Source organism: Narcine bancroftii, chromosome 3 (assembly GCF_036971445.1).
Source record: "Narcine bancroftii isolate sNarBan1 chromosome 3, sNarBan1.hap1, whole genome shotgun sequence".
Classification (NCBI taxonomy): domain Eukaryota; kingdom Metazoa; phylum Chordata; class Chondrichthyes; order Torpediniformes; family Narcinidae; genus Narcine; species Narcine bancroftii.
The window spans coordinates 5,797,334-5,822,203 of NC_091471.1; the positions used below are offsets into that span (position 1 = coordinate 5,797,334).

At 44.8% G+C, this 24,870-nt stretch overlaps 1 protein-coding gene across 7 annotated transcripts in view; it reads right to left on the minus strand.

Annotated features, from left to right (window-relative positions):
- exoc6b (exocyst complex component 6B) overlaps positions 1-24,870 on the minus strand; it is an 866,329-nt gene that overhangs the window by 131,574 nt on the left and 709,885 nt on the right. The window contains exon 21 of one of the 7 annotated variants that reach the window (XM_069923438.1): positions 19,690-19,745. The exons of 5 other annotated variants lie outside the window; for them this stretch is intronic. In XM_069923438.1, the coding sequence (XP_069779539.1) occupies positions 19,728-19,745 (18 nt within the window). In that variant the 3' untranslated portion in view covers positions 19,690-19,727. Of the gene's footprint in view, positions 1-19,689; positions 19,746-21,866; positions 22,139-24,870 lie in introns of those variants that run through there. One more of the 7 variants, XM_069923437.1, reaches the window with a different exon arrangement.

The window sequence follows — 24,870 nt, forward strand, 5'->3', positions numbered from 1 at the left end:
TAGTAAAATTATTTGTTCTGCACAACTCCTTTAAACTTAGATAAGAAAGAGAGTATAAGCCGTGATGCTGGGAAGGGATGCAGAGAAGAATGTTGCCGGGGTTTCAGGGTTTGAGTTACAGGCTAGGATTTTATTCCCTGGAGTGTAGAAGGTTGAGGGGTGATTTGATAGAGGTCTTTAAAATTATGAGGTGGACAGATAGAGTCATCGTGGACAGGCTTTTTCCATTGAGAGAGGGGGAGATTCAAACAAGAGGACATGGATTGAGATTGAAGGGGGAAATGTTTAGGGGAAACATGAAGGGGAATTTCTTCACTCAGAGGGTGGTGGGAGTGTGGAATGAGTTTCCGGCCGAAGTGGTAGACACAGACTTGATTTTAATATTTAAAGTTGGACAAGAGATGTATGGAAGGTTATAGGCCGGGTGTGGGTCAATAGGCCTAGGAAGGAGAAGGTAGGAGAAGGTGTTTGGCATGGATTAGAAGGGCCTGTTTCTGTGCTGTAATTGTTATATGGTTAAATCAACTCAGCTGGTTTTTCAGAGTCCATACGTGACTAAGACATTATGCCGACATTGCTAGTAACATCCTTGTAAACCTCTCCTGTCCCCTTTCCAAAGCTTCCACATCCTTGGATATGGAGAAGAGGACAGGGTGGGTGCGATGGTGAAAGATTGCAGCATGCCATTGTGCAGAACGTCTTGGAAGTGCTTGTGCATGAATCACAAAAGGTTGGTTTGCCGGTCCAACAGGTAATAGAGATGGTAAGAAAGTTGTGGGCAGTGCTGAGGGATTTACAACGGTCCATTTCACACAACTCAAACTCCATATGTCCACTCTGGTCCTTGTCAAAACCTGGAGAGGAGTGTAAGTTACAGAGTGTGGAGCTTCCCTTGCTGTTTGACCGGGGAATAAAGTCCTAACCTGTTTAATCTTTCCCTGTAACTCAGTTCCTGAAGTCCGGGCAACATCCTAATAAATTTTCTCTGCATTCTTTCTATCTTATTGATATCCATCCTGTAGTTCGGTGACCAAAACTGCAGACAATTCTCCAAATTTGGCCTCACCAATGTTTTATACACCAAAGCCGACTCCTGCTCTTCATTCTTATGCTCTCACATGTTGGTCACAGTGGTTCAGGGGAGGAAATTCTCCATCCTTCCCTGGTCTGGATATGTTACGCGACTTCAAGGCCACCAAATTAAAATTGATTCTAAAATGGCAATTATCGATGGGCAATAAAGAGTGGCCTGTCTAAGATTCTAACAAATGAATAAAGAAAACAGGTTGTGGTATTGGTGAAGGGTGGGCGGGTAGTGAAGAGAGAAAATATGCATCACCCCTGATAACCTATGGCCTCTTTTAAAGCCTCCTGTATTTTATAAAAGCAATGGCAGCGGCTGTGGGGAACAAGCTTCTTTCCACATTCTCAAAGTTCCTGCTGGACACCAGTACACAGAAACCTGTGGATATGGGCAGGCAACCAAACTGTGGGTTTTCAAATCTTTGTGGCATGTGCAGATTCCATCTCTAACTGCAATAGTTCTCTTTGACCTTTTCGCCTTCCTTTCACTTGAATTAGAAGCTTCTTTGCACCCAACACAAATGCACGCACACTGCGACTCATGTGGTATAAAATTTGAGATGAACTTTGAATGTTTTCACACTTTAGCTTCAAAAGACATGCGAGTCACCAAAAAGGACAGCCTCGATTGACTATCAGGTCAAGTCAAGTTTACTGTCATCTGACTGTACAAGTACAACCCAGAAAAACAGCGTTCTCTGGTCCTCGGTGCAAAACACGCAGACATAACACAAATACAGACAATGCACATGCAGGACAAGTATTTCATCTATACAAATAAATATCGTTTCATGAGTATGAGAGTCTCGGAGGGTCAGTGTGAGCAGTTCCTTTGGTCGTTCAGCATTCTCACTGTCTGTGAGAAGAAGCTGTTCCTCAGCCGGGTGGCGCTGGCTCTGATCCTCCTGTATCTCCTTCTGGACGGGAGCAGCTGAAAGATGCTGTGTGTGGGGTGGAAGGGGTCCTTAATGATTTTGTGCACCTTCTTCAGGCACTGATCCCAGTAGATTCCGTCGATGGGGGGAGACTCCAGTAACCCTTTCTGCCACTCTTATGGTCCTGTGGATTGACTGCCGGTCTACTTCTCTGCAGCAATAGAGGTCTTCTTGTAGAAGGTTGGCATAATGGTGGCCGGTAGCCTTGCCCGCCTCAGTTTTCTCATCAAGTGTAGTCACTGTTGCGCCTTCCTGACAAGTGAGGAGATGTTGACTGTCCACGATAGGTCACTAGTTCAGTGAATTCCCAGGAACTTGGTGCTCTCTCTCTACTCCAGTAGTGGAGAGTGGTCATTCCTGGTCCTCCTGAAGTCCACGATCATCTCCTGTGTCTTGTCCACATTGAGACTCAGCTTGTTTATCTCGCACTATTTCATGAGATTTTCCACCTCATCTCTGTAGAGCGACTCATCGTTGTAGCTGATGGGGCCGACGACTGTCATGTCACCGGCAAATGATGACATGAGTATCCTTGGTGGCCTGTGAAGAAGGTACCCAGTTCAGATGGCAGTTAAACACATTGTTGCTCATTGGGCAAGGTCGATTGATTTCCTTCCTAAAGGAGGAAAGTTATGGATGTTTTGACTGCAATTGGAGATCTCTGTGGTCACCATTTCATGTTTTTAACTTTTTATTCTACATTCACCAAATTTAGAATTCTCAGCTGCCATTGTAGGAGTTGGACTCATGACAACTTTGTGGATTTCCAGTCCAGTAACATTATCACGATGTGACACAATCTCACATATATTTGCATTGAACCTGTGACCCATTCAACAAAATGTAATTTTAATCACATTTGGCACTAATCCTAATTTTACCACTGAAACTGCAAACTCTGGAATCTTGAGCAACCAATGAGAAGTAGGAGGGACTTAGAGGTCAGGGCTGCTTCTGTGGGGACAGAGGAAATGACCCTACGGTGGCCAGGGCAGTGGACCAGATGGTGGGCTGTTGGTGACTCGAGGCGAGGAAACCACATAAGCTGCAGGTGACTGTGGTCAAAGGGCTTAAGCCAGGCTGAGGACAGCTGGAGACTGGCTCAAGACTGGCTGAGGGGGGTACTAGGTGCAGAAACCTGGAGGTGAGAGGGGCGCTGAAGGCTCCCTGATCAAGATGGTTTTCGATCTGGAACTTGAGTTGCCAATAGTTTGGACTGAAAGCTGCAGGAGTTTTGGAGGCAAATCCATGGGCACTCAATGACTCTGGTGGGGGGCTCTTCCTCTGACTGTAAGGGGCGCTGGGAAATTTCAACATTTCAGGCCAGGACATTTTGTCAAAATTAATTTTCCTGATGGTTGATCAATTGGATACTTCTGTAGCTATAAATAGTTAAATATTTAAATAGTTTAATATTTAACTACGGAGATTACTATTGCAATATCGGGCAAGATGGTAACAGTCAGGGGATCGAGAAAGGGGAAAGGTTTTAATGCAGAGAGCAGTTGATGTCTGGAAGTGACTGCCAGAGCAGATGGTGGAATCAGATACAATCACAATGTTTAGGACACTACAGCACAGTACAGGCCCTTTGACCCTTGATGTTGTGCCGACCCATATATTCCTTAAAAAAAGTACTAAACTCTCCCTACCTCATAAGCCTCGATTTTTCATGTCCTGTCTTAAATGCCCATAATATTTCATTCGCACCACCATTCCAGGCACCTACAGATCTCTGCATAAAAAAAACTTACCCCTGATGTTTCCCCTAGACTTTCCTCCCTTCACTTTATACTTGTGTCCTCTGGTGTTTGCTGTTCCTGCCCTGGGAAGCACTGGCCTCATAATCTTGTGGAACTCTATCAAGTCTCCTCTCATCCTTCTTCACTCCAAAAAGTGCCAGCTCTGCTAACCTTAAGTCATAAGACTTATTTTCCAATCCAGGTAAACATCCTGGTAAGTCTCCTCTGCACCCTCTCTATAGCTTCCCCATCCTTCCTGTAATGAGGTGACCAGAAATGAACACAATACTCTGAGTGTGGTCTCACCAGAGATTTGTAGAGTTGACTCTTGAACTCAATCCCCCTATTAATGAAACCCAGCATCCCATAGGCCATCAACCTGCATGGTAACCTTGATTGGACCCCAAGGTCCCTCTGTTCATCCACACTTGATCATGAACCCTGCACTCAGCCTTCTGGCTTGTCGTTCCAGAATGCATCTCATTACTCTTATCCGGATTGATTAAGGGGACATTTAGACCGAGACAAGGTGGAGAAGGAGACATCAGCAAATGAGATGAGTGCAGATGGACAAAAAGATCAGCATGGACATGGAGGGCGGAATGTTCTATTACTGTACGAGAATGACCTGATAAATCATTGTAATTATCTTTAGGTTAATGTCAGAGGTTCACCAAAGAGGTACAAGGACTGCCTAAAGAAATCTCTTGGTGCCCGCCCCATGGACCACCGCCAGTGGGCTGATCTCGCCTCCAACCGTGCATCTTGGCGCCTCACAGTTCGGCGGGCAGCAACCTCCTTTGAAGAAGACCACCTCACTGACAAAAGACAAAGGAGGAAAAACCCAACACCCAACCCCAACCCACCAATTTTCCCTTGCAACCGCTGCCTGTCCCACATCGGACTTGTCGGCCGCCAACGAGCCTGCAGCTGACGTGGACTTTACCCCTCCCTAAATCTTCGTCCGCGAAGCCAAGCCAAAGAAAAGAATGACCCTGAAAGAGAATCTGCCATTTTTATATTAACATATATCCATTCAAATCTCAGATTTCAGATTTATTGTCAAAGTTCATACATGACCTCATATACAACCCTGAGATTTGTTTTCTGTGGGTGAGGCAGAATTACCACTAATTGGTAGTGCAAAAAAACTACACAGCGTATACATGCAAACAAAGAACAGTAAATAGATAATGTATGTAAATAAACTGTCAATGCAATAAAGGGAGAAAAAGAAAATCAATAAAATGCAGAGTCCTTAAATGAGTCCCTGATTGAATATGTCATTGATGGTGGAGGGGGAGCAGCTGTTCCTGAACCTGGGGGTTCGAGTTTTGTGGCCCCTCACATTCCCACCAACGCCTCTTCGACTCTATCCCACCCCTATGGTCACCAATTAATTAACCAACTGGCACGCCATCAGAATGTGGGAGGAAACAAAAAGACGAGGAACCTACGGGGTCAGAGTGAGAAGGTACCGCCCCCACATGACAACTCTACAGCTTGGCCACGACTCCAGGTCTGAATGGGGAACACCTACCTCCACTTCAGCAGAAGCACTTTGTAAAATAAAATGGACGGAATGGAACATTAAAGGCCAGGCCATCTGAAGAAGCGTCACACACATGGTTCTCACGGACAATGGTTAAATGTGCACTTTACAGCTGGCCAGCTACTCAGGATCCTTTAAACTAGAATGGTTGGGGGGAGGGAACAAAATAGTACAGAGCAGTAAGGAGAAGGTTAGAATGAAAACAATGAAAGTTTGTAGTAAGTATTTGAATATGGATGGGCAGGTGATAGAGAAGGGAAATGCTCTGGAAGAAGATGAAGGGCAATTGTCAGAAAAGTAAATAATGTTGTTATTAAAGATGAGGGAAAACAGGGATTAAAAAATGGGAAATCCCTGAAATTCATATATTTTAATGCCAAGAGTATTGTAAAAAAGGTGGATGAGCTGAAGGTGTGGATTGATACTTGGAAGTATGATGTGGTAGCGATTAGTGAGACATGGTTGCAGGAGGGATGTGATTGGCAACTGAATATCCCTGGGTTTCGTTGTTTTAGGTGTGATAGAGTCGGAGGGGCAAGAGGAGGTGGGGTTGCATTGCTTGTCAGGGAAAATATTACAGCGGTGCCTAGGAAGGATAGATTAGAGGGCACATCCACGGAGGCTATTTGGGTGGAACTGAGGAGTAGGAAAGGAGAGGTTACACTTGTAGGGGTGTATTATAGACCACCCGGAGGGGACCGAGGCCTAGAGGAGCAAATCTGTAGGGAGATAGTAGATATTTGTGATAAGCACAGGGTTGTAATTATGGGAGATTTTAATTTTCCACATATAGATCGGGAAACACATTCTGTGAAAGGAATGGATGGGTTAGAGTTTGTGAAATGTGTGCAAGATAGTTTTTTACAACAATATGTAGAGGTGCCGACCAGAGAAGGAGCAGTGTTAGATCTACTGTTGGCAAATGGGATGGGTCAAGTGACGGAGGTTAGTGTTGGCGAGCACTTCGGGTCCAGTGATCATAATGCCATCAGCTTCAATGTCATTATGGAAAGAGAGAAATCAGGGCCAAGGATTGAGGTTTTTGATTGGGGAAAAGCTAGATTTGAGGAGATGCGAAAGGACTTGCAGGGTGTGCATTGGGACAATTTGTTTTATGGGCAGGATGTAGTAGAGAGATGGAAGTCTTTTAAAGATCAGATTTTGAGAGTGCAAAAGCTTTATGTTCCTGTTAGGTTAAAAGGAGGGGCAAAAGGTTTGAGAGAGCCGTGGTTTTCAAGGAATATTGGAAACTTGGTTCGAAGAAAAAGGGAGGCGTACATTAGATATAAGAAGCATGGAGTTAAGGAGATGTTTGAAAGATACATTGAATGTAAGAGGAATCTTAAGAGAGGAATTAGGAAAGCTAAAAGAAGGTACGAGAAAACTATGGCAAGCAGGGTGAAAACAAATCCAAAAGAGTTCTACAAATATGTTAATGGTAAGAGGAAAGCTAGAGACAAAATTGGTCCCTTAGAAAATCAGAGTGGAAAACTGTGTGTGGAACCTAGAGAAATGGGGGAGATATTGAACAGTTTCTTTTCTTCGGTATTCACTAAGGAGAAGGATATTGGGAGATGTGGGATAAAAAAAGCAAATTGGGTAAATATGGGGAATATAGAGATTACAAAAGGTGTAGTTTTAAGGCTTTTGAAGAATATAAAGGTGGATAAGTCTCCAGGACCAGACGGGATCTTCCCCAGGACATTGAGAGAAGTGAAGGAGGAAATAGCAGAGGCTCTGGCGGTAATTTTTCGAATGTCATTAGATATGGGGATAGTGCCGGAGGATTGGCGCATTGCGCATGTGGTTCCGTTATTTAAAAAGGGTTCAAGGAGGAAGCCTGGCAACTATCGGCCTGTAAGTTTGACGTCTGTGGTAGGTAAATTAATGGAGAAAATTCTTAGAGATAGTACTTATAAACATCTGGATAGACAGGGTCTGATCAGGAGTACTCAACATGGATTTGTGGGAGGAAGGTCATGTTTGACCAATCTGATTGAATTTTTTGAAGAGGTGACTAGGAATGTGGATGAGGGTAGCGCAGTGGATGTTGTCTATATGGACTTCAGTAAGGCCTTCGATAAGGTACCACATGGAAGGTTAGTTAGGAAGGTGCAGTCTTTAGGTATAAATTTTGAGATAGTCAAATGGATTGAACATTGGCTGAAAGGGAGAGGCCAGAGAGTGGTAGTGGATAATTGTCTGTCAGGTTGGAGGCCGGTGACCAGTGGTGTGCCTCAAGGATCTGTATTGGGCCCATTGTTGTTCGTTATATACATTAATGATCTAGATGATGGGGTGGTGAATTGGATTAGTAAATATGCAGACGATACTAAGATAGGTGGAATAGTGGATAATGAAGAAGGTTTTCTAGGATTGCAGAGGGATTTGGGCTGCTTAGAAAAGTGGGCTGAAAAATGGCAGATGGAATTTAATGCTGATAAGTGTGAGGTGCTTCATTTTGGTAAGAAGAATCAGAATAGGACATATGTGGTAAATGGGAGAGCATTGAGGAATACAGAAGAGCAGAAAGATTTAGGAGTGACGGTACATCGTTCCCTGAAGGTAGAAACTCACGTGAATAGGGTGGTGAAGAAGGCTTTTAGTATGCTGGCCTTTATCAATCATTGCATGGAATATAGGAGTTGGGAGGTGATGTTGAGATTGTATAAGACGTTGGTGCGGCCTAATTTGGAGTTCTGTGTGCAGTTCTGGTCGCCTAATTATAGGAAGGATATAAACAGAGTGGAGAGAGTGCAGAGAAGGTTTACCAGAATGTTGCCTGGGTTTAAGCATCTGGAGTATGGGGAGAGATTGGACAAATTGGGTCTTTATTCTTTGGAGCGTAGAAGGTTGAGAGGGGATTTGATAGAAGTATTTAAGATTATGAAAGGGATAGACAGAGTGGATGTGGATAGACTATTTCCGTTAAGAGGAGGAAAGATTAAAACAAGAGGACATGAGTTAAGAATTAAGGGGCAGAGGTTTAGAGGTAACATGAGGGGGAACTTCTTTACTCAGAGAGTGGTAGCTGTGTGGAATGATCTTCCGGGAGAAATAGTGGCGGCGGAGTCAATTGTATTATTTAAGAAAAGGTTGGACAGGTATATGGATGAGAGGAAGATGGAGGGTTATGGGCATTGTGCAGGGAGGTGGGATTAGAAAGGGGTGTTTGGTTCGGTGCGGACTAGAAGGGCCTAATGGCCTGTTTCCGTGCTGTAATTGTTATTATTATTATTATTATTATTATTAGGTGGAAAGGGTCCAGTCGGTACTCTATCGAGAGGCTGGCAGAGAGTATGGTAAAGAGCCACAGTGTGGAAACAGGCTGTTCGGTCCAACTTCTCCCGCCAACCAAACTGTCCCACCCACACTAGTCCCACCTCCCTGTTTTTGCCCCATGTTCACACAGTCAAGACGAGAGCGTTTCTCCAGGATCACGGAGCATATGTACATATATTAGAATAGTTAAACACATTGAAATATTAAAATATTAAGATGTATGCAGTAAAAGTCCATGGAACACTATCACATATGTTCTAAAATTCAGGAGCCTGATGGTGGCTTGGGGGGAAATAATTGTTGTCCAATCTGGACGTAAGGGCCCGAGTGCTACAGTACCTCCTTCCAGATGGCAGAATGGAGAACAGTTTATGTGAGGGGCGTGTGGAGTCCTTCACAATGTTTATTGCCTTTTGCCTGCATTGAGTGTTGCAGATGTCCTTCATGGGAGGAAGAGAGCCCCCAGTGATCTTTTCCACTGACTTCAATATTCTCTGCAGGGTCTTGCAGTCCAAGGTGGTATAGCTACCAAAGCAGGCAGTGATGCAGTTACACAAGATGCTCTCGATACATCCTCTGTAGAATGTAGTGAGGATGGAGGGTGGGAGATAGACTTTCCTCAGCCTTTGCAGGGAGTTGAGGCTTTGCTGGGCTTTCTTGGCTATGGAGCTGGTGTTAAGGGACCAGGTGAGATTCTCTGCCAAGTGCACTCCAAGGAACTTGATGCTCTTGACACAGAGAGAGGCGCAGAGAGTGGTATAAAAGTGCCAGAGGGTGGAACAGGGAGTGGTATAGTCAGTGGTACAGTCAGTGGTAGACAGAATGAAACAGAGAGTGGGACAGACAATGGTACAGACTGTGGGCCAGAGAATGGTACAGGGAGTGGTACAGAGGGTGGGACAGAGAGTGGGACAGAAGTGGTGTAGAGAGTGGGATAGACAGTGGGACAGAGAGTGGTACAGAGGGTGGGACAGACAGTGGTACAGAGAGTGGTACAGACAGTGGGACAGAAAGTGGTACAGAGAGTGGTACAGACAGTGGGACAGAGAGTGAGACAGACAATGGTACAGAGAGTGGGACAAAGAGGGCGCCAAAGAGAGCGGGATCGAGGCAACATCACAAGGGGGGAGTGGTGTAAAGCAAAAAGCACAGGGGATCCCACACGAAGAGAGGGGAAGAAATACAGAGGAACAAAGGGACAATGGGGAAAAAAAAACACGCTTAAAAAACGAAGGAAGAAGATTGGGAAGTGAGTCAAGGCTTTGGAATTCCATGTTTAGATACTGAGAGTGACTTAGCCGGGTCAGAACGTGCACCAGGGCAGAAATGCTGACCTGCTGCTGCAGCATCCAACACCAACAAGGCAGTCAGGGGAACATTCCACATCTTAAGTAACTTGTCAAAGGAAGGGGGAAGAGGAGGGAGAACAAGGAATAATATTTTGAAAGTAAACACATAGTTTTGGTTGTCCACATTTCCTTCCACATTTGGTAGCGAAAGAGCCCAGAGGATTTTATTTTGCAAATAATGATTCCACATTGCAAACCTGATTTTGGTTAAGGGACTTCTTGGTTCATATTCTTCAGTCTGGGGCCCTCACACTTACTCCGGAAGAAACAACAATGTTTGTGGTTGATGTGGATGTTTGGAGTACAGAAGCAGTTGGAAGGGAATCCAAAATAAAAGAATGAAAGGATACAGGAGTCCATTTGGCCCATCACATCTGTTCTCAGAGTTATCTTATGACTACCACCCATAAGATTTTGGAGCTGAAGTAGGCCATTTGGCCCATCAAGTCTGTTTTGCCATTTCATCGCAAGCTGATCAGGCCACTTATCTTGCTATTGGTACCATGTAACCGAGTACGACCTGTCGCATGGTCAGGTGGTTGGTGACTAAATTAAGGCTTGCCTGGTGCGGAGGGTGGCTAGACACCCTGCAGAATGAAAAACAAGACCTGTTAAAGGATGGATGAACCCTCTTGTAGGGTCAACGGCCATCTGGCAAACACGTGCCCTGAAGCGCGGAAAGGGCAGCCCTTGCATCGTCCCATTCACTGCAACAGATCTTGGATCTCACCAGGCCGCTAGATCTGGGAGGGGATGTTGAGAGGGTGGGTCTGGACCTGTGCAACCTCTACTCACCTAAAATCCATTCACGCTCACGCAGCTCCTTTCTGAGGAGTGGGGTATCCTCATATGAAAACCCCACAAACTGACTGAAAGGAACCGTCCGCATCCTATGGGATGGAGAGCCAGATTGATCCATTCTCCCACTCAGCCCTACTCCTCTACCTTCTCAACATAACCTTTGATAACCTGACTAAAAAGATACCCATCAATCTCTGCTTTAAACACTCCCACTGACTTGGCCTCCACGGCCGCTCTTGGTAGCAACTTCCAGAAGTTCACCACTAAAGAAATTCCTCCTCATCTCTGTTTGAAATGGACGCCCTTCAATCCCATAGTTGTGCCCTCTTGACCATATCTCCTCTACCATGGGAAACAACTTTGCAACATCTACTTTGTCCAGGCCTTTCAACATTCGAAATGCTTCTATGAGGTTCCCCCCTCATTCTTCTGAATTCCAAGGAGTCCAGTCCAAGAGCCGTCAAATGTTCCTCATATGCTAATCCCTTCATTCCACGAATCACATTCTTGTAAATCTTCTCTGAACCCTCTCCAATAATGAAGAATTTGGAGCAGGAATTGGCCATATGGCCCTTCATTAAGATGTCATTCATGTTCTACCTCGACTATTTCCACCCCCTTCCCTGCATCTCTTCATCTAATACCTGAAAGCTACTGTTCTATTTTTTGATCAATTTCAAGACAAAATCTCCTTACCCCCTTGAGGTAGAGAATTCCTCAGATGCTCTACACTCTGAGTGAAAGAATTCCTCTGAATTTCTGTCCTCAGTGGCTTTCCCCTTATTAGAGCCAGAGTTTAACTGCATGGAAACAGGCCAACTTGTCCATGCCAACCAAGCTACTTACCAAGTAGTCCCTTTTGTCTGTCCTCAGCCCATATCCCTCCACCTGTCCAGTTGTCTGTAAACATTACAGCTCTTCCTCTGGCAGCTCGTTCCATACATCCACAGCTCTCTTTGTGAAGAGGCAGCTCGTTCCCACAGGTCTCTTTTAAATCTTTCCCCTCTCACCTTCAATCGATGCCCTTTGGTTTTAAACCCTTTCTCTGGGGAAGAAAAGCCTGGCTATTTACCCCATTAATGCCCCTCACGAGTTCTACAAGGTTAATAAAGCTTTACAAGATCCCCCCCCCCAATCTTCTGAAGCTCCTGGGAGAAAAGTCGCAGCTAATGCAGCCTCCCCTTACCATCCAAGCTTGCCAGTTCTGATAATGTCTTCGTGATCCGGGACGCGCGCAAAATCATTCAGCTGCTCCATCGGGGAAGATACAGGAGGATCAGAGCCAGCACCTCTAGGCTGAGGAAGAGATCTTCCCAAGGGGAAGGAGAATGGTGAGCGGCCGAAGAAACTGCTCACACTGACCATCTGAGACTCATATTTACGAAGCTATATCTAATTATTTATTTGCATGTCTAAATACTTGTCCTCCATATGTATTGTGTGTCTGTATGTGTGTTATGACTGGTTGTGTGACTGCATGTTTTGCACCGAGGACCAGAGAACGCAGTTTCGTTTGGTTGTACCTGTACAATCAGATGACAATAAACTTGACTTAAATCTTTTATGTGCCCTTTCCAACTTAATCTCTCCAATAAATTGGGTGAGTTCAATTGCATACTGCAACTATATAAATGTGATTATTTTCCTTCTCGACTGCCTTACACGCATGAACAAAGGAAGCAATTTACATAAACCCATAGGACCATAGAACATTACAGCACAGAAGCAGGCCCTTTGGCCCTTTTAGTTTGTGCTGAACCAGTTTTATGCCCAGTCCCAGTGACCCGCACCCAGTCCATAGCCCTCCATACCTGTCCATCCATATACCTGTCCAAATTCTTATTAAATGTTAAAATTGAGCCCGCATTCACTGCTTCAGCTGGCAGCTCGTTCCACACTCCCTCCGCTCTCTGTGTGAAGAAATCCCCCCTCATGTTTCCAAAACCCCTCATAATTTTAAATACCTCGATCAAATCTCCCCTCATTCTTCTACGCTCCAGGGGACAAAGTCCTAACCTGTTTAACCTTTCACTGTAACTCAGTTCCTGACGTCCGGGCAACATCCTAGTAAATCTTCTCTGCACTCTTTCTATCTTATTGATATTTTTCCTGTAATTCGGTGACTAAAACTCAAACAGTTGTCCATATTTGGCTTCATCAATGTATTATACAACTTTACCATAACATCCCAACTCCAGTACTCAGTACTTTGATTTATGAAGGCCAAGATGCCAAAAGCTCTCTTCACAACCCTATCAGAAAATCGTATTTGATGCTTCTGTGAAATTTACAGATTCATAAAAGATTATAAAGTTACATCTGAGATGATCAATGACAGCTCACCCTCATTTTTCTGCCTTCTTAGAAACTGCTAACGATATATGGATGGGACAGAGGTGATTGTAGCTGTGAGACAGTGAACAGAGGAGAGCAGCCAAAACCAATTTTTACCAGGGTGTGCTGCCCATGAACGTTTATAGTCCAGCATAGCTTTGATATAATTTATAAAGGAAACCTTGAAGAAAGCGCACCAATGCTTCTACTTTCTAAGAAGTGTGAGAAGATTTGGTACATCTTCAAATACTCCTGTCAAACTTCAACAGGTGCACTGTGGAATGTATTCAGTCTGGTTACATCACAGTCTGGTTTGGAAACTTAAATGACTTGGAACGTGGAAGGGTGCAGAAAGTGGCAAACCTAGCCAATTCCATCATGCATTTAAATTTAAATTTAGATTTTAAGTTTAGACATTCAGCACGGTAAAAGGCCATTTTAGCCCACGTGGCCGTGGCACCCTATTTACTCCCAATTAACCTACACTCCTGGTATGTTTCAAATGATGGGCGGAAACCGGAGCACCTTGGGGAAATCTCACGCAGACATGGGGAGAACATACAAGCTCCTTACAGGATTCGAACCCTGGTCCCGATCACCGGCACTGTAAAGGCATTGCGCTAACTGTGCCGCCCCAAATGGTAATGGGCTCTGACCTTCCATTCACTGTAGCCCTCCCATCCATGTAACTGTCTAAATTCCTCTTAATTGTTAAAAGTGAGCCCGCATTCACCACTTCAACTGACGGCTTGTTCCACACTCCCATAGCCGTCTGTGTGAAGAAGATCCCCCTCATGTTCCCCCTCACCTTTCCCCCTTCCTCACCCATGTCCTCTGGTTTGCAACACTAAGTGAGACGTTGCCTCAAGAAGGCAGCCAGCATCACAAAGGACCCCCCCATCAGCCTGGTCACAACCACCTCTCACTGCGACCTTTAGGCAAAAGGTACAGAAGCCTTAAAGGTCAAGAACAGTTTTCTGGCTCTTGAACCTCCCCGTACTACCCTAACCATAAACTATTGCAGGACCCCCGAAAGATGTGTCGGTCCTAACTTGAATATCGCTTTTGAAAAATTTCCTGAACTAACTGTGACTATCAATATTTATTTATAGAACATAGAATATTTAGCCATAATGTTGCACCAACCTGTATAAACCTACCCAGCAAACAAAGCCTTCCCTTCCTCACACCCAGAACACTATTTTTCTGCCTTAGTATATTGTAGAAACATATACCATAGTTGGTCTATCTTAGCCAGCAGCATCGAAAATTCTGGTGCATCTGTTCATTGTACTTATGTGTATGACAATAAATTATTAAAACATCTGAGCCAAACACAAATATATTTCTGGAAAAAAAAATACCTTGGCGTATCTGAATGAGGCGAGATTTTGATCGAGGGATTTAAAATTATGAGAGGGAATGACAGAGTAAATGTAGATAGGTTTTTTCCACTGAGGGTCATTGAGATACAAACCAGAGGACACGGGGAGTGGAGAGGAGAGTGGATGGAGTGTGGAACAAGGGTGAAAGGGGAAAAAGTTTAGGGGAAACATGAGGAGGAACTTCTTCACACAGGAGCCCTTTTGCCACTGGCATTCCCAGTTAATTGGCCATGGAGTGTCCCAGGATAGGAAGCCATTTGTGCTGTTTCCTCTGAACACAACTCATCCCGGGGGTTCGGAGAGTTTACCTTTAAATGGAATGGAATGGATGGAAGTTGTCTTTTCTCCGCTGGTTTAATCAGCTGACGTGGGGATAAGAGTAGGGGCCGAGGCTGTCAATTCCTGGTGTCAGCGTGCTGAATGTTTTCCTTTTCCACTGAACCCTTAACCGGTTCATTTCCCATTAATTCCTGGCACAAGTTGCCGGTGGAAAAGGCGGCGAGAGAGGGGCGGGGGAGTGTGGAACGAGCTGCCAGCTGAATTGGTGAATGCGGGCTCAATTTTAACATTTAAGAAAAATTCGGATAGGTCCATGGACGGGAGGGGCATGGATTGGGCGCAGGTCAGTGGGACGAGGCAGAACACTAGTTCGGCACAGACTAGAAGGGCCAAAAGGCCTGTTTCTGTGCTATAATGTTCTATGTCCAACTGGTTAGGGGAAGAGAAGGGTCATAAAGGGTAGGTAGGCTGAGTCACAACCTGCCATAGCATTACTCCTCCAGCCTTAAAGATTAATTGCTTGGCTGGTGGTACAGGGAAGGGAGGAGGTCACCCAGAGGGCAAGAATTACAGTTACAAAACACCAGACACCTTATCTCCAACACAATTAAGCAAGTCATGTTTCAAGACAATACATGTCAGGATAAGTCCATTTCTTGATACAGTGGTATGTAGAAGCTCCTTACTGCAGCTATATCTGTACTTGGGATTCTTCAAATGCCACGGCCATTTGAGAAGCTTTAGGGGCAATGTATTTGTTGCACAGATACCGAAGGTCCTGACCACTAAGGAGGCTTGAGGCAACGAAGAGGTTCCCACTGATGTTCCTTTTAAACATTTCCCCTTTCACTCTCAACCCATGTCCTCGCGTTCTTGTCTCACCCAACCTCAGCGGATAAAGCCAACTTGCATTTACTCTGTTCATACCCATCATAAGTTTGTATTCATGTATCCAATCTCCCCTCATTTTCCTGCACTCCAGGGAATAAAGACCACACCTGTTTAACCTTTCCCTCACACCTTGAGGAAGGGCCCAGGCCCGAAATGTCGGTTCTATATCTTTACCTCCTATGGACACTGCAGGACCGGCTGAGTTCCTCCAGCGGCCCTGTAACTCAGTCCCCAAGTCCCACCAACGACCCTGTAAATCACCTCTGTACTCTTTCGATCTTATTGACACCTCTGCTACATTGGCAAGGCCATCCCAAGGGTCAACTTGATTTGGTGGACGTTGTGGCATAATTGTTCAATTTGATTGGTTGAGATTCCCTTCACTCAGAAGGCACCAGTGAACCAGATAGGCTGTTGCATCAAACTGGTTGTTGGGAAGATTTGATAGAGGTATAAAAAATTATCCGGGGATTTCGATAAAGTAATTGTAGGTCGGCTTTTTCCACTGAGGGTCAGTGAGATACAAACCAGAGGACATGGGTTAAGGGTGAAAGGGGAAAATTTTAGGGGAATCATTTGGAGGAATTACTTCACACAGAGACTGGTTGGGGGTGTGGAACCAGCTGCCAGCTGAAGTGCAGGCTCGATTTTAACATTGAAGAGGAATTTGGACAGGTCTATGGATGGGAGAGGTATGAAAGTGCTATGGACTGGGTGCAGGTCAGTGGGAATGGGCAAGATGATAGTAGCTCAGCACAGACTAGAAGGGCTGAAGGGTCTGATTTCCATGCTGTTACATTCTCTGTTCTATGAAACCTGGGTATGCATCCTACAGCTGCTGTGGAGAGATAGGATTTAAACTGGAGTCGCTGGATTGTTAGTCAGGCGCTTGAAGCTGTTCATTCTCTGAACATCTCTGCCATATTTGCAACAAGCACTCCACAGTCATGGGCATGGATAAGGTAGAGAGTCATCACCTTTATCACAGGGCAGAGGAGTCCAAAGTGAGAGGGGAAAGATTTAACAGGAACCTGAGGGGTACCTACAACACACAGGGAGTGGTGAGTGTGTGGAACGATCTGCCAGAACAAATGGTAGAGGCAGGGACAATTATGACATTTGAAAGACACTGAGACAGCTTTCACAGAACATAGAACATTACAGTACCGTACAGGCCCTTCGGCCCACTATGTTGTTCTGACCCACATTCACCTACCAAATAAAAACCCTCCCTACTTCATAACCTTCTATTTTACTTCCATCCATGTGTCTAAGAGTCTCTTAAATGCCCCTAGTGTTTCAGCCTCCACCACCACCCCTGGCAAGGCATTCCAGGCATCCACTACTCTCTGTGTAAAAATAGTTATATAACCATATAACAATTACAGTACGGAAACAGGCCATCTCGGCCCCTCTAGTCTGTACAAATCTAAGTGATCTCCTCTAGACCCACTTACCTGCTCCCTGCCCATAACCCTCCAATCCTCTCACCTCCATGCACCTATACAACTTTTTGAAAAATGACAAAATTGACCCTGCCGCAACCACCTCTTCCGGAAGCTCATTCCACTCAGCCACCACTCTCTGAGTGAAGAAGCTCCCTCTCATGTTACTTCTAAACTTTTGCCCCCCAACCCTTAACTCATGACCCCTTGTTCCAATCTCACCTACCCTCAAGGGGAAGAGCCGATTCACTTCTACTCTATCTATCCCCCTCATAATTTTAAATACCTCCATCAAATCCCCTCTCAACCTTCTACGCTCCAATGAATAAAGACCCAGTCTACTCACTCTTTCTTTGTATTCTAGATACTGCCATCCAGGCAACATCTTAGTAAATCTTCTCTGCACCCTCTCTACCTTATTGATATCCTTCCTATAATTTGGGGACTAGAACTGCACACAATATTCCAAATTTGGCCTCACCAATGCCTTGAATAGTCTCAACATCACCTCCCAGCTCCTATATTCCATGATTTGATTTATAAAGGCCAGCACACCAAAAGCCTTCTTCACCACCCTATCCACATGAGATTCCACTTTCAAAGAACGATGAACCGTTACTCCAAGATCCCTCTGTTCCTCTGCATTCCTCAATCCCCTCCCCTTCACTGCATACGTCCTGTTTTGATTATTCTTCCCAAAATGAAGCACCTCGCACTTATTGGTATTAAACTCCATCTGCCACCTTTCAGCCCACTCTTCTATACAGTCCAAATCCTTCTGCAGTCCCTGAAAACCATCCTCACTATCTACAACTCCCCCTATTTTGGTATCCTCCGCCTATTTACTCACCCAATTTACCACTCCATCATCCAAATCATTAATGTAAATGGAAAAACAACAAGAGACCCAACACCGATCCCTGAGACGCACCACTCATTACCGACCTCCATCCTGACAGATAGTTATCCACCATGACTCTATGGCATCTACCCTCTAGCCATTGTTGAAACCATCTGACTATACCTAGCGCCTGAACCTTCTTTACCAACTTCCCATGTGGAAACTTATCAAAGGCCTTACTGAAATCCATATAGACTACATCTACTGCTCTACCCTCATCAACCTTCCTAGTCACCTCCTCAAAAAATTTTTCAAACATGACCTTACCCACATAAACCCTGATCAGTCCCTGACTCTCTAGATACTTATATATATTATCTCTAAGAATACTTTCCATTAGTTTACCGACCACTGACATCAAACATACTGGCCTATAATTGCTGAGCCTACACCGGGAGCCGTTTTTAAACAGAGCGCTCCCCTAAACTTCCCTCCCTTCACTTTGTACACATGTCCTCTGATGTTTGCTGATCCTGCCCTGGGAAACAGTTGCTGGGCATCCACTGTATCTATGCCTCTCATAATCTTGTAGACCTCTATCAAGTCTCCTCTCATCTTTCTACGCCTCAGAGTGAAAAGTCCCAGCTCTGCTCACCTTGTCTCTTAAGGCTTGTTTCCCAATACAGGTAGCATCCTGGTAAATCTCCTCTGCACCCTCTTTACTGTAATGAGGTGACTGGAACTGAACTGAACACAATATTGCAAGAGTGGTCTCACCAGAGATTGATAGAGCTGCAACATTACTTCCTGGTTCTTGAACTCATTCATCTGACTAATGAAGCCCAGCATCCAATAGGCCTTCTTAACTGGTCCTATCAACTTGTACAACAATCTTAAGAGATCTATGGTCCCTCTGTTCCTTCAGAGGAAAAGAAATATTTAGAATAATATGGGCCCAAAGAAGGCAACTGGGATCAGCTAAAGAAGACAATGTGGTCAGTATGGACGAGTTAGGCCAAAGGACCTGGATCCGTGTCACATAAGTGTATTCACTGTGCTCTGAAGATGGGTGCATTAATTAAAGGACTTCCCATAAGCAGTATTGCTGAGTGGGTTTCAAAAGTGTTAATGAGTGAGATAGATCAGCTGACTGAGAGGTGTCACACAATAACAACCCTGCATTCAACATCATCAAAATTGAGGAACTGATGGTGGGCTTCAGGAAGGAGAAACTAGGGGAACACAAACCAGTCCTCATCGAGGGGTCAGCAGAGGAGAGGGTAAAGCAAATTCCTGGGTGTCAACATCTTGGCTGCACGGCTGGTGTAGAGGTTAGCACAACACCTTTACAGCGCCACCGATCAGGACCGGGGTTCGAATCCAGCGCCGTCTGTAAGGAGTTTGTACGTTCTCCCCATGTCTGCGTGGGTTTTCCCCTGGGGGCTCTGGTTTCTTCCTATCGTTTAAAAATGTACCAGGGGTGTAGGTCAGTCAGGTATAATTGTGCGGTACGGGCTCGTGGACCAAAATGGCCTGTTACTGTGCTGTGTGTCTGTAGGTATGTATCTTTGAAGACCTATCCTAGGGCCTTCATGTCAGTACAATCATGAGTTAGGCTTGCAAGTGGCTATACTTCATTAGGTGTTTGATGAGTTTTGGTACATCACCAAAGACTCTTGCAAATTTCTACAGGTGTACCGTGGAGAGCATTCTGTCTGGTTTCATCACTCTCTGGTATGGAGGTGCCAATGCACAGAATACGAAAAGGATACAGAGAGTTGTGAACTTGGACGGCGCTATCTCGGGCTTCACTCCATCGAGGGCATCTACAAGAGACAGTGTCTTAAGAAAGTAGCCTCTATCTTCAAAGACCCTCCCCACCCAGGCCACTGCTACTGCTACTATCAGGAAGGAGATACAAAAGCCTGAAGACGAATGGTTCAGAACCAGCTTTGTCTCCTCTGCCATCAGATTTCTGGATGGACAATGAACCACAGACACGATCACACTTTTTCTCTTCTTTTACTCTAATTTATATATTTTTAAAATGTGATTTACAGCAATTTTTGCACCTGTCACATTGCTGCAAAACAACAAATTCCATGACACACCATCATGGCAATAAATTCTGAATTTCTTATCCCTGAGATGAGAAAAGCTCTTCCTGACAACCATTTGTTTGAGGCAGAGGTTGGGTCAGGGCGGGAGGAAGGGAGGATGGGGAGATGGAAAGAGAGACATACTCTAAATTCCCCCGCGATTCCTTTTCTTTTCTCTCCTTTCTTCCTCCTGCTGTTGTTTTCAGTCAAATGTCCGCCCCGGTCTGACTTCTCTGCATTCCAGCCTCACAAATGTACTTACTCGTAGGCTTTTCAGCTCGACAGGCAGGCAGCTGTGACGTCAGGAGGGCAGGATCCCTCTATCAATCCTGCTTCAGTCGGCAGGTTAAAGGTGAGCGTGAGCTCCATTGTGTGACTGGTACACTGCTGTCTCTTGGGTGATTGACACTGGATGGCAAGTCTGACAATTGCAGGGCGGCTGCAGTCACAGGGGGTCAGGGTTGCTGCCGGCCCTCCGACCACAAGCTCGGTGTCTCCTTACACTGGAATGCAGAAATCTTGCTTCACGACTCACTCCTTTCAAGGGAGCTCTTACCCACTGTATGCATGCATTGTGTGTGTGTGTGTGTGTGTGTGTGTGTGTGTGTGTGTGTGTGTGTGTGTGTGTGTGTGTGTAGTGAGTGTGTATTTGCATACAGTTTGGGTGCATTTGGGAAGTTTGTAATGTGTGAGGTATGTGTAATATATCCATACATAAGGTGCATGTGTGTATGAACATGTACGGTATGGTGGTGTGGTCTGTGTGCAGGGTATGTGTGAGTATGCGCAGTATGTGTACCTGCATCTGCACACATGCATCTATGTCTACCACTCCTATCAAAGTCATTAAGAAATCTTACTACGAAATACCTGAGAAAAGAGTTTCAGACTGAAAGTTTCTGCAATAACACTGGACGACAAAGATTTTGCTTCCTGAACACTTTTGGATGTATTTTATGGATTTTGGGCTGCTGGTCATGAAAATCACCTTAAAATTCAATGCTAGGTGACTATTGTTGGACATTGACATGAAAGGCATCAGATGCTGAGTACAAACGAAAATTGGCAGCAAAACATTTTTAGGTCAGTTCAATTATCGCAATGTGTCAGCGTCATTATGTTATTAAACAAGCTAAATTCAATTAAAGTTCATTTAATGTTACGCTAACTCCCTACATGATACAGCAAATCTGAATCTCAGTAACAATAAACTCATTGGAGAGGGTTAAGAGAAGATTCACAAGATCGATTCCTGCAATGAAAGGAGTTAGAATGTGAGGAATGTTCAACAGCTCTTGGACTGCACTCCCTGGAGTTTGGAAGAATGAGGGGGGAATCTCATAGAAGCATTTTGAATGTTGAAAGGTCTGGATGGAGTGGATGTGGCAAAGTTGTTTCCCATGGTAGGGAAGTCAAAGACGAGAGGGCACAACTTCAGGATTGAAGGGTATCCATTTTAAACAGAGATGCGGAGGAATTTCTTTAGCCAGAGTGATAAACTTGGAATTTTCTGTCATGGCGGCTCTGGAGGCCAGGGCGCTGGGTGTATATAAGGCCGAGATTGATAGGTATCTGAATAATCAAGTTATCAAAGGTTATGGGAAAAAGGCAGGGGGTGGGGCTGAGTGGGAGAATGGATCAGTTCATGATGGCGTGGTGGAGCAGACTCGATGGACAGAATGGCCTATTTCTGCTCCTATATCTTCTGCTCTTATGGTCCCAGCAACTTATTTCAATGCCAGTGGCTTGTGATAAAGACTGAGTCAGTTTAATGCCTTCCGTTTCACAACAGGAAGATAATTTCACTTGCCTTGCAATCTTTCTTCATAATGTAAAGCGCAGTTCTGTCCAAAATATCCGAATGCTCTGCCTTGTTGCTTCTTCCCTTGCTCCATGGAGCCACCCTGGGAGAGCTGGATGTGTGGGAAACGTTGGTCACACTTCACTTCCTGTGGAAGCTGTGTGGCCTGCTGTGTTTCTCCAGCACGTTTGTGTGTGACATTCGTCCCCAGCGTCTGCAGACTTGCTTGTTGAGCTCCTGCCGCTGTTTAGGACCTTATCGATAACGTCTGCCATTAATTTGCTGATAATCGACAGAAGACTGATGGGGAAGTAAATAGCTGCTTTTTTTGAGGATGGAAATAGAGTAAAAGAAAACCTGGTATCCGGAATTCAAGCAACCAGCAATAAAAAAAATCATGGATAATAAACATGATAAAATATGGAAGTTAAAAAGTGGTGCGTCTCACTGTTAATTCACCAATCACACAACACACAATCGCAAGGAGCCGGAAAATACACTTATCCGGGATCTACCATTCCCCATTTGCACCGAGATAGTTTTAACGATGTGGTTTAAGCACGGAGGTGGCCATGTGTTTGAGTAAACCTGGAAACGTTTTCCTTTTGGAAACATAATCAGAATCAGGATTTATTGTCTTGAACAAGTCATGAAATTTGGTGTTTTGCGGCAGCTTCACAGGGGCAAACATTCATATTATAACCATCTCACAACATCACTATAAAGAATAACAATATTAGTGGACGAAAAGTCAGGCCGTGTCTTTGGCTCACAGATATGCAGTTCCTCCTGTCAAACAGTATAATTGAATCGCCCAGACAAAGGGCGTCCAACCTTTTCATTTCTAATTTTGACATACAGCACGGTAACAGGCCATTTGGGCCCACGAGTCCATGCCACCCAATTAACCTACATCCCCGGCACGGACTCGTGGGCCCAAATGGCCTGTTACCGTGCTGCATCTCGAAATTAGAAATGAAAAGGTTGGCCACCCCTGCCCTAGAAGAACATTCCAGCTCCATGGATACCACTGAAGGGGCTGGGTTAAAAATGGTTTGCTATTGGTGCTGCAACGCATGCTTTCGTCAAAGGACACAAATGTTGTTCAGTCTCTAGCCTTTTGTTGAATATTGTGGCACTCAGTCATTCCTTGATATAATGTGGTGTGGATCAAATTGGCCGTGGGTTGGGTGAGTGAGGGTGGGCTGAGGTGAATCTGTTGATGGTGGGGTATCATCCAGCTCTCTGTATTATGTAATGCTTCTGCAGTTCACCATGCAGATGGTGTGGCTTCACGTTTTTATAGTTAAACCTGGTGTTGCTCATCTTTCCTTTCCTCTTGGTCTCCTGGTCCAGTTAGAGTGGAGAGGGTAAGTAACTTTAAATTCCTGGGATTCACTATCCCAGAGGTCCTTTCCTGGACTGAACACACTAATGTCATTGTGAAGAAAGCACATCAGCGATTCGACTCCCTCCGGAGCATGTGCAGGTTCGGTATCTCACTGGAAACCCTGGCAAACATCCAGAGATGTGAGATGGAAAGTATGCTGACCAGTTGCATCACAGCCTGGCACCTATGAATGGAAATCCCTACAAAAGATAGTGGGCACCGCCCAGAGCATCAGAGGCATCAAGAAAATATGCAGGGGATGCTGCCATCAGAGGGCAGCAGCCATCATCAAAGACCCTCACCACCCAGCGCATGCTCTGATCTCGCTGCTGCCATCAGGAAAGAGGTGTAGATTTCAGATTTTAGATATCAGATTTATTGTCAGAGTACATCATGACATCACATACAATCCTGAGATTCCTTTCTCCTGCGAGGTCAGCAGAATTACCTCTAATTGGGAGTGCAAAAAATAAACTGTACACAGTGTAAACATGTAAACAATTAAAAGAACTGTTAACAGATAACGAATGTAAACAAACTGACTGTGCAATACAGAGAGGTGCCTCAAGACTCAGACCACCAGGTTCAGGATCAGCTGCTCCCCCTCCATCATCAAGAATAGACTCAATCAGGGACTCATTCAAGGACCCCTGCTTTGTTCATGATTTATTACAGAATATTTATACTTCTGCTTTTCCACAGTTTGTTCACAATTCTTTTCTTTGTATACATTTCTTTCTTTGAGTAGAGTTACTGGTAATTAGAAGTTTTGCCTGGCCGCAGGAAAAAAGAATCTCGGGGTTGTATGCGATGTCAAGTAGGTTTCCACTCAATAAATCTGAACTTTGAACTGATTTGATAGTAAATACAGGGAAAGGGACGTGTGGTACCACAAGGTTTACAGATTCTGCTGGAAAACCATTCCGCCGCCATCACATCACATGGACGCTCAGTTCAGAACATCATTCAATGACCCTCCCCTCCACAGACTCCATCTACTTCTCCCATTGCCCAGGAAAGGAAACCAACACACTGAAAGACACACCACTCCCCGTCGGGGAGAAGGCGCGCACTGACAGGTTTAAAGACATTTCTTCCCCACAGCCATCAGGCTCCTGAATGAACCCCACTGATTGATCTTCCTTTTTTATTGTAACCCAATGCTCTATAAATGTGCTCTTTTCATGGCTGCATGAATGTGAGAGATCACCTGTTAGTCTGCTCACAGTGAACTCTTCTCACTGTATAGGGTATCATTTGATGAATAAACTTAAAACTTTTTGCTGTCATATCTATCTCATAAGAACATAAAACAATGCTAAGAAACAGAAGAACATAAGAAATATATTCAGAAGCCTGCCATCTGGCCCGTCGAGCCTGCTCCGCCATTCAATGTGATCATGGCTGATCTGATGATGGGCTCATCTCCACCTACCTGCCTTTTCCCCATATCCCTCAATTCCTTTACTATGCAGAAATCTATCCAACCTTGTCTTAAATATATTTACTGCGGTGGCCTTCACTGCTTCAATGGGCAGTGAATTCCAGATTCACTGCCCTCTGGGGAAAGCAGTTCCTCCTCATCTCCATCCTAAACCCTGAATCTTGAGGCCTTATCCCCTAGTTCTAGAATCCCCCACTTTGGGAACAATGTACCTATC